The 10,614-nt window shown below is 36.9% G+C and overlaps 1 protein-coding gene across 1 annotated transcript; it reads left to right on the top strand.

Annotated features, from left to right (window-relative positions):
* The first annotated feature begins 568 nt into the window (after nt 1-568).
* Nucleotides 569-9,821, top strand: LOC100372811 (gamma-butyrobetaine dioxygenase-like). The gene is made up of 5 exons (XM_002732622.4): nt 569-1,183; nt 7,139-7,244; nt 7,965-8,164; nt 8,459-8,625; nt 9,626-9,821. Exons 1-5 carry the CDS (start codon nt 624-626, stop codon nt 9,799-9,801), a joined length of 1,209 nt encoding a protein of 402 aa, XP_002732668.2. The 5' UTR covers nt 569-623; the 3' UTR covers nt 9,802-9,821.
* Nucleotides 9,822-10,614: the final 793 nt, after the last annotated feature.

The following is a 10,614-nucleotide window of genomic DNA, read 5'->3' as shown; positions in this document are numbered from 1 at the left end:
TAGATATGACAATGCTGTGTGTAAAAAAAAACAAATCTTGCAACAATGTTGCCCAGCATGGCCCACTTTTATGTATAGGGCGTTGGTTCTTTGAATTTAAAATGTTATGAAATTAAAAATAACGAAACTGCAAAACCATTGCAATTTCGAATTAAAACAACACCTGAAAAAACGGTGAATACCACTTTCTTTCCTGGTAACGAATGCGAATTACTCGTAGTATTTTATTAAAGCGGGAGAGTCGTCACCTGCACACGCGCGGGAATTGAGTCCCAAGCGCCGATAACAACACACGCTATAAACGCAAAGGCTCATGGGTAGACGCTTGTTTGTAAACAATGACACGCTATGACCATCTGACGCGTGCGCAGGTGACTACTCCCCCGCTTTAATATACTCGTGTAGTATATCTAGCTAATGGATAATTTGAATTTATATTGTATGATTTAAGGACAGGTTAAAATCGAACATGACTGAAATTCGGTAGCCTAAGGGGTCGTCACATTTCGGGGTTTATATTAAACTGATTGTTCCAATCTTTTGTCAGTGACAAACTCGTCCCACTGCGTTGAACGGGAAGACAATTACACACTAAATATCACAATCAAGTGAATCAGAGCGCCATGGAAGTCAATGTGCCACATATTGCGAATTTCAATCCAAGTAGTATTATGGCAGTCGAAAAAATCGACCGAGAGAAATCAGTCCGATTAGAGTGGAACGATGGATGTGAATCGAAATACCCGTATATTTGGCTTCGTGAAAACTGTCGTTGCTCGTCGTGTTACCACGGGGCGTCTAAAATGCGTCTAATACCAATTGCAAATTTGGCCATTGATGTACTACCGGAGAAAGTGTGGCAAGACGATAACATTGACGGTCAAGGCATTTCCATATCGTGGTCCGACGGTCATCATAGCCACTACTCTTCGACATGGTTGCGGCAGTTTCAGTTCAGTGACGAACCTCAAAAGAAACGTCTTAAGTTGTGGGGATCAGATTTACAGGGAAACATACCCAGTTATAAATTTGGAGATATATTAGAAAGTGACGCGTTATTGCTTGAATGGTTGGAGTCGTTGAGAGATGTTGGATTAGTTCTCACTAAAAACGTGCCAACAGTGCCAGGGCAATTGAGCAGACTGTCCAAGCGGGTGGCGCCGATACGTATGACAAATTATGGGTACGTATATACTATAGTATAGAACAGTGTAGAGAAGAAATATTAAAACACAGCTTCTCTATTCCGGGACTGTGTTTGAGATTAAAATATGAACACACGGCGTCCACCTATTTTATTTCCAGTTTGGACACTGTAGTGATATTATATCCAAATAGCTAATTTTGAAACAACTGAAGCCTCAACATTCTAAATAAAGCCAAAGCCAAATAAAACTAACACTAACCAAGCAGAGAAGCTCGATTGTTAGAGTTACGAACATGGAGTTACAAAAACACCGAGTTACAAAAATGACCACGTCCATATTTCAGAATTTGCCTACTTATGCAAATTAACGCCATAGATTGCTTTAATTGTTTAATTTACAGTTAATTATACCTCGTGTTACGGACAACATATACGTTTTGTTTGTTTAAAAATTAAAATATTGAGTTTAAGGTAGCAGGATAGTTTTTTTGCATGAAAAATGTAAACACCTATAATCGGAATAAATTTTACAAGAAACCATACAATCTATATATGTTTAGAAAGCTCTTGTCTTGTATTTTCCTACTATTAATATTTTGTGAACATTGTGTTTGTTTTAGCGTCACGTGATTCTGAAAATCAGCGGGGCTGATAATTGAACTAACGTGAATACAATTTTAATTGTCATCTCTACAGTCATTCATGCGATCAAAAACTTTACACTGTTTTGAAGCAAAGGTCATGAAGTTTAAATCCGTATTTCTATTTTTTGCATTAAGTTTTTTTTTTCTTTCCGAAAATCACAAATTTCAAGCACGTTGTTTTGGTGTTAAAGTTAGAGTATACCGGTGGTTTGCACGAGGTTTGTGAAAAAACGCAATAGAATTTTGCAAATATGCAAATACGGATATGAAGCCAACATATCCAAGAGTAGGAAAAGTTAAACGGCGACATCGTAGCGCTATTCACTGAAACGCCATTTAAAATTAGGTCAACGGTAATTGCCAAAAACCGAACACCGAGAAATCGGCACTTTTATGATTTCAAACTTCAATCAACGTTAACTCCCGTTTTAGGAGCAAAATTTACATGGGCTAATTGTAAATGAAATGCTTTGAAAGTTGTTTTCGGGGAAAATCATGAACCGACATTTATATCTGTGAAAAACTTTGTTTTTTTGCCGTTTTCTTTCACGCTATGGAGTTTTGTGACGGTCTGTGCTGATAACGAACGGTGACGTCATTCATTAAAGCTTGGATTATGCAAAGTGGGCGGTTCTGTTTGCGAGTAACAAACAATACAGACACTACACTTGGCAGTTGAAGTGTTTGCAAATACAGTGTATTTATTTTTGGGACGTTGTGTTTGTAAACTTATTAGTTCAAGCATGATGCCACGAGTTTCGAAGTCTCCTGGAGGCAGCTCGTACATACTGGCGAAAGGGTGTACCCGTTACTGGTTGAGGTAACCCCTAATAGCTTGACAGTTTCACCAGAGCGCGCCGTCCCTTTCCAGTCGCTCGCATTCCAATGGCAGCCTTTCTATTTATTTCGAAAACTGACCCCTTCTTTCGGGATGACGGGAAGCTAGGCTGGCTCAGTTGCGATCGAATACAATCTCCTTGCGTTCAAAGAAATTCAAACTGACTGCCTAGACCGTGACGCCTGCGCTCCACTATTGAGATATTGCCTACTTTGCAAAATTGACAAATCTCTTTTTCTAGGGCGCCATTCAACAGTGACATGTCAACGAGTCGAATCTCGCCGTCTTCAAACGATCGGCCGTGACATTCACTCTCACTTTCTTCTTCTACGTCGAAAGGTAACAATATTTTCCTGCGAGATACAGACATCTCTCGAACGTTTTTAACAGGACTCTCAGTGTCACGGTAAAACTTTCTTCGCCCACTTCATGGCTGACACTGGTTTCGACGGGGAAATCCGTTCTGTACGCGAACCCAGCATCGTCTCTTTCTTTTTTGACAGGAGTGATCATTCTTTTGACGTTTTTCTTCTTTCTTCCTCGCTTTCTTTTTCTTGGAAATTTTCGCGTGCTTACTATCTCGTCCATAATTAGTGAATGACAACTAAACTAAAGAATTACTGACAACCCTCTCCTTATTTGCATATTTTGCACATTAATGAAGGAAGCTGCCCTGTTTTTTAATTGGTGTGAATAGAATAATTGTAAAATGTGACCCAGTGATGTATGCCGGCATGTAGCATTTCCTGTGCTATTAAAAATCAAATCCCGCAAAACAGAGTTTTACCGTCGCAGTAACCTCCGGTCTTATACTTGTAGATGAATCTCTTCAAAATTTAATTGTAACCGGACTCACTGTTATCATCTATAAAAACTACCTAGATTTTAGATGATACTTTTATTTTTTACCGAAGTCGTACGAAAAAGTCAACCCTTGCCTTGCGTGAAACACTGGCCCACTATCCGATGTCAAGACGTCGGCTCGGGGGGGGGGGGGCACGCTACTATTTCGTTACCGTGCATTTTGTTCGCATGAGCACATTAGATAAAACAACCAAGTATTTATCAGACAGATTTATTACATGTAACATAATTTACGAATTTAGAAAAACCTAAGCATGCAAGTATGCCTACTTGGTGAAAACTCCTCTGAAAATGGATTATATAAACCAGGTCCAAGCATATTCTTATCATTGATCAACCTTTGCATATAGTTTGTGGCCTGTTACCAGAATTTTCATGCAATGCATAGCCACCACTAATGACCGTATTTTATTGTTTGCAACCATATTTTGTAAAAGGGAGCCCCCTCCTCCAATGTAACTGCATTACTTCTGGACTAGGAAAGTAACCCCGTGGTCAGACACCTTTCAATGACAAAGCCAAGAAAAAATATCACAGAAATTTATTGTAAGTTTTTATTCTGTTAACATATAATTACATTGAAGTGGTACATTCATGTACTTTTTTGTTTATTCAAAATTTGTTGTTCAAAAGCGATTGTTTTGTCTTTGCTGTACTTCCTGTCTAGAAAGGCAGCAGTGCACACATCTTATCAGCTGTGTGTAAACTGTTTGTAAATAGCAAATAAAGAAAGTGGCTCAACTTAAAACTATTTACCCTCAGTTCAGTTATGTTTGTAAACCATGCATATTAATGAGATGCACTAGTTGGGTGTACACTGGATAAACACAAACTTGGCCATTTGTTTGCACACAAGAAAAAAATCAGTTTACTTGTACAAGATATTTTTTTTTCAATAAAATAAAAACACCAATGTATGTAGCATACCATATTTCATTTATTTGAGCATGCGATAAACTTGTTCCTTTCAACTGGATTTAGTCGCAAAGGACGTTTGTTGAGTTTAAACAACAACACAAATTTAGGTTGCTCAAAATCTCGATGTTCGGTTAAAGCGCGGTGGTCATCGCGCAAGCGCGAGTTCGAATTCCATGTAAATAAACAATGTATTTTACACACGTTGTATACGTCGCTATGAGTCCCATGTCGAACAGGACGCGGCACGACGACTACCGCTCTTTAAATATTATGTTCGAGTTACAAAATTTGGACATTAAACAGCAACAAATCGCAGCAAATAATTTATTTTTACTCGATGTCAATTCAGCGGCTCAACTAAGCAACCAGCATACTACATATATTAAGTATATTGGGTTATTTTTAGTTCGTCATGTGAAAAAGGGATCCATACTGCGCATGTCTGCCAATGCGTAACAATCAGGCTGACCCGGTCATGTCAGAGGTTGAATTAGTGGTGAGCAAAATAAAATGTGAATCGGCATAATTTCGGCTCGCAGAATCAGTGAGCAATAATTTCTCTTGAAACTGATAAAGGGTTTAGCATTCTAAATCGTCACGGGATCTTTTTATGTACATGTGTACCCAGAACGTTTTTTATCTACTTTCTTTTTTTGATATAGTGGTATATACATTTCCATACTACATTTTAAAGAATACAAAGACTTTTAAATATAAATATTAAATAGAAGATATGGTTCTTCTACATCGTCTTCTACTCACCCACATTAAGTTAAACGTGGCGCTTTTGTTTACCATTTACGACTAGGATTCCTTTACATAGGTGATCCGAAGATCGATTAGACCTGGTGTGACTTGTGGACGTGTAGCAAGGATGAAGTGGTTATTGAGATCACGTGAGACGAAGTAAGCGTGTTGTACGAAGCTAATTTGTGGTGCGATGTGATCATGTGGTGCGATGAGGCTATGTTGTATAAAGAGACTTTGTGGCGCAAAGCGGTTTTAGTACGAAGTGACAGTGCCCCTTTCATGCAGTGTGTCACAGTTTATACCGAAGCACGCCCAGCTTCACAGTCCTACACAATTAGTGATTGTTCACATGCTGTTGAACTTGAGTCACTCTGCAACGAGTTTATACAGTCCGTATCTGCTTTTTACCTAGCCCGTACCATCTAAGATGAAAGGGAAAGGTATATTAAGGGAACAAATTTGTCCGGCGTTGTCGTCGCTGTTGTTGTTGTCGTCGTTGTCGTCCTTAGTAATTGTTATTGTGTGCACAATAACTTTACTAATTCTATTCCAAACTTCATCAAACTTGATCACCTTATTCATCAGTATAAAGTTTTCTGAGTTTGAACAACAGATCTCTTGTATGAAAGTATCATGCAACAATTGAGAAAATCTGATAAGATATTTTGACTGTTTCTACTTGACTGATCATTGGTGATACGCATCAAAGGTCACTGATCTCAGTGGAAATATGCATTGTTGTATGTGTTCAATGAAGCAAATCATTTATCTTGTAATAATATCGTTGGTAATGTGTCTCCCAAATCTTATGGGAATACTATACTGGGTTTTAAAACCAACTGATGGAGAGATTTTGTGCGCAGTCTGATACACATTTGCAAACCTACCAATAAAATTTTTACATAAAACAAGATGTCAGAAAATCAATATAAGCACTCCTATGAATTGGGTGCCAAACTGAACAAGACCTGAAGCTAATAGAAAATCTGTTTAGTTCAAAGTTATCAAATCAAAAACAATACATAAAAAATACATAAAAAGCAAAACGTTGCATCCACATTTTGAAAAGAAAATTGTACTAAAATATATGTATTTTGTATTTGACAAACAGTTCATTCAACAAATGAAAATTCAGGGGAATTTGTTTCAGCTATTAGAACAGAATGATATAGTTTTTATAATACTAATTTAAAAAACGCACTTCAGAAACAAAGATTGCAGTATTAGAACAGAATGATAGAGTTTTTATAATACTAATTTAAAAACGCATTTCAAAAACAAAAATTGCAGTGTTTGAAGATGTAGATGCTCGGGAGGCAACAGTACTGTTGACTTCTCTCTCCACTGGACACCAACTAACTATTTAAGTTGATTTGCATACAAAACAGAGCTTGCAACATGATAGCTATTCATGGAGGGTGTTTTTATTTTTACTTTTCATATTATACAGTAGTTACACAATGAATATAATAAGGCAGTTCATATTTGTCTCAGTAAATCATTAATTTTTTACATACACCTGTTCAAAATATTGGACAAAAGCCAGCTAAGATTTTCTGTTATCTTGCATGTTTTATGAATCTATTCACGTCTAAATGCAGCACTTTTTTTCTGCGATGAGACATTTGTTTTTTATACTAAAATATCTGAATTACTTTGAATAAAGCTGGAAATTATGTCCCTTAAAATAATTAAACAAATTAGGCACCAATGTTTTTGTAAGATGTTTACATATATTAAGGATATTCGGTAGACTAATTCCCCGCTTTTGGTTCAATCCCAAAACTTGTTTGTATTCAAAATTAATTATGACAATGCATATTTATATTGAAAACTATGATAAAGGGAATAATATTATATAACAAAGGGCAAGGTCACCAGAGTTCAACTATGTTTATTACTAGTAATAACATAACAGCGTAGATGCTAATGTACGACAGTGTTCACTTCACACCCTATACGTTTGGTTATTTTCAGGCACGAGTTCTCTGTGTTAAGCAAGCACGACCCATCTAACTTGGCGTATACTGGTGCCAAGTTGGCACTGCACACCGATCTGCCCCAGTATGCATATTCTCCCGGGGTAAGTTATTTGAATACACGGACGACCGTATGTAAGTCCAGCACACTTAGTACACTGAGTTGTCGCTACACACCGACGTACTACCGCAGTTCGCTTATGTTCCCGGGGAAATATAAGTAACTGACCGGGAAACACGCATTACCAAAAGCACGTAGTTCCCAGTTGGCGCTAAACTCCCGTCTACTAATTTCAACAATCTCAACATTTCAATATGTAACGGTGTGTAAAGTGGTCAGTGGAGGCACAGTCACTCTCCTAGTAGAGTGACTGTGGTGGAGGGCACTCACAACTATCTCGTTTCAGACAAAAGGGGTTTTGATTCTCGTCATCGCATCAGTTGGATCCAAATCAAATGCATATATATCTTATTTTTGTAGTATTAAATAATCTTAATAAATTTGTCAATTTTCCCTGGGACGAGAAACTTTGTTTTGGGAGTTTCTATTCATTTTATGCAAAGCATAACATTCGTGGTTGCTTTACCAATTGTACTATATTCCTTAATGAATTTCAAGTATGTAATATTGATATTTATATTAATTATAAGTTATTTATATTGACCCATTTTACATGTGTAATATGTCCACCATGTATGCATTTATATAACAGAAATCCGCCGTGAAAATGTGAGATTTTATTGCGAGTCAGATACAGAAATAACCGCTTTCAGTTTTAAACTCACTTGATATATAGTGCATAACACTCCGTTCGTACCCACAGATCCAACTGTTACATTGTATTGCCCAGACAAGTTATGAGGGCGGAGTTAGTGAGTTTGCTGATGGCATTAATGCCGCCATGCAGCTGAAAGAACAAGATCCTAAAGCATTTCACATCTTAGCAACAACAATGGTTGATTTTATAGATACTGGGACTGACGCATATCAGTTCCACCTGAAATATTCCAGGCCATTGTTCACGTAAGTTAACTTTACACAGCTGTTGATCAATATTTGATGGTCTGTATTTGCGCGAATACCATTATTCTTGCGACGTAACTCATTCGTCAGTTTCGGGCCGAGGATAAACAAAATCCGTCTAAAAGAATCATTTTTTGCATGCTGCCAAGCTAATGGCAAAATAACATCACAATAATCGACAACATCATACAATAATAAAACAACACGCCACTACATCGTATTCATCCTATAATCCCAACAACTTGAACCAATCAGGTGTCTTAAAAGTCACCTGCATACTACATTCCTTCACAGATTGAACACTTATGGAGATGTTGATAAAGTACATTACAACAATGGTGTACGTGATTCTAGTCTACGTTTGCCATTGGACAAAGTATATGATTTCTATAATGCACTGAAAGCATACGATAAACTACTCTACAGTCACAAAAACTTGGTCACAATCAAACTGGAGGCCGGTGAGTGAATCGCATTTCTTCTTTTGAAGATAAACCAAGAATATCCCCGTGTATTTAAGAATGTTTTGAGGTACATGGAATAGTATACATGTGATGTTATCATAATGAACTAGGCAAAAGCGCTTGCACCGTGGATAACTGTATGTATTCTAAAGTGAATGCACATATGTGCGAGATTTCGGTGATGCCTCATTAAACAATCGCGAGTCTGATGTATTTTGGAAAGTAATATACAGGTCTGTACATGAATGCTAGAAAGCTTTATATATATCCCAAATTCTCAAACACTCCTCGGCATTTCAGAGTTCATTGGCGATATGTCTGACCCAAGCAAAAACAAATTTAGATACGTTGGCGTTAGGCCTAACAGTTGGTAGTACAGCTGAGTACCTAGACATATTTATTTCATGGCCCTCAACCTACCGAGAATGTTCTCTGCAAGTGAAGCAACTGAACTTCCGAGGAAGGGGAGTGGATACTGTGACATACGCTGCGACATGTATACTTTGGGACCCCAGCATTTTGGTCAAAACATGTTCACTTTTAATTGTCAGCATATTCATTCCATTTGGCAGACCTGCATCTGATGAAAGCTGAAACGAAAATACAGATATACATTCCAGTCAAATTGACGTAAATACTCAAAAATACTTCACATCGCGTATTTGAGATAACAAATTGTGCTCTAGAGTGGGCCTACATTTTTTGTGATTCTTGTCCATCAACCACGCCATCAGCGACAGAAATCAGTCGTCTCCAGACAGAAGTCTACCTACTCGTATACGACACCATAGTCACCACTTAGTGAACTGTACACGTTCATTGTTATCCTCACCCAGAGTAAACTTTGTCACTTCTCCCACTTGAAATTTCTACCGGTTATTTCAAGATATTGTTAGGTAGCGAACCTGGTCACAGCGTGGTCACTTGGTGGCGTGACCAAAACATTACATGGTTATTGTGTGTATATCTGTTATAACATTATAATTGTTCTTTACAGGTGATATGATTATGTTTAACAACGCAAGGACGCTTCATGGACGCAGTCAGTATCAAATTGATGAAGGTACATCGGGAACAAGGCATCTTGAGGGCTGCTATTTTGATTGGGATGAAGTATATTCCAGAATTCGTGTTCTAAGAGAAAGTCTTGAAATGCCTCATCGTGAATATTAATATTTGAATGAACTAAAACACTTTTGTATGAACACGAATTCCAATGATGAGGTGATAGTTGTATTATGCTCTACCTTGGATGGGTCTTGAATGGGTTTATTTACTAATTTAGGCTGTTTATATATTTCCATAGTTGTCTGATATCAGCACATTTTCCGTGTACGCTTTTCAGATGAAAGGACACGTACAATGATGTAGTATTGTCAATTGTACAACAAATTAAATTTTGAAGTGTTTGCTAATAATAAATACTAGGTTATAGATGGTGTCCCGTATATACATGTCTAATTACTGACTGATAAAGCAGCTGAGTGAATTAAAATGAAATGTATGCAAACGATTTTGAATTTATTATATTAATGCTGCTTATTCATCGGTGGAGTAAAACATTTCGAAATGTGATGGCCACATATGTTCAATTCATCTTTAACAAGAGCTGTTAAGAAAGTGCTCCCATGTGAAGTGAAGAAATAAAATACAACTATATCAGTCTCGGTCTTTACATATGCTGCTTAGTAATCCAATTAATTAATGATAAACCATGTTTTTATTATTATTATTATTATTATTATCATTATTATTATTATTATTATTATTGTTTAAATATTTTAGCAAAAACCAATATCAGTCTCAAGTGACAAAGACACCCCTCACGCAAAGTTATCACTCATTATACTAAGAATTGATGGCTTACGTGAGTTCGTGTAGTGGACTGTATTATTTTAATATATTTTAATTTGTTATATTTAATACAAATCTATGAAATGTTTACATGGAATGATTACAAATAAAATATATTATAATACATGTTAA

The sequence above is a fragment of the Saccoglossus kowalevskii genome, chromosome 7 (genome assembly GCF_978046115.1).
Source record: "Saccoglossus kowalevskii chromosome 7, keSacKowa6.1, whole genome shotgun sequence".
Lineage (NCBI taxonomy): Eukaryota > Metazoa > Hemichordata > Enteropneusta > Harrimaniidae > Saccoglossus > Saccoglossus kowalevskii.
The sequence above is the reverse complement of the archived record's forward strand: the minus strand, read 5'-3'. Positions and strand labels throughout refer to the sequence as shown.

Bases quoted from the DNA above. Each gene is read 5' to 3' on its own strand.
- LOC100372811 (XM_002732622.4), top strand. From the start codon at position 624: ATGGAAGTCAATGTGCCACATATTGCGAATTTCAATCCAAGTAGTATT. The intron at 8,165-8,458 runs GTAAGTTAACTT...ATTCCTTCACAG, and splicing joins TATTCCAGGCCATTGTTCAC to ATTGAACACTTATGGAGATG. The intron at 8,626-9,625 runs GTGAGTGAATCG...TGTTCTTTACAG, and splicing joins CACAATCAAACTGGAGGCCG to GTGATATGATTATGTTTAAC.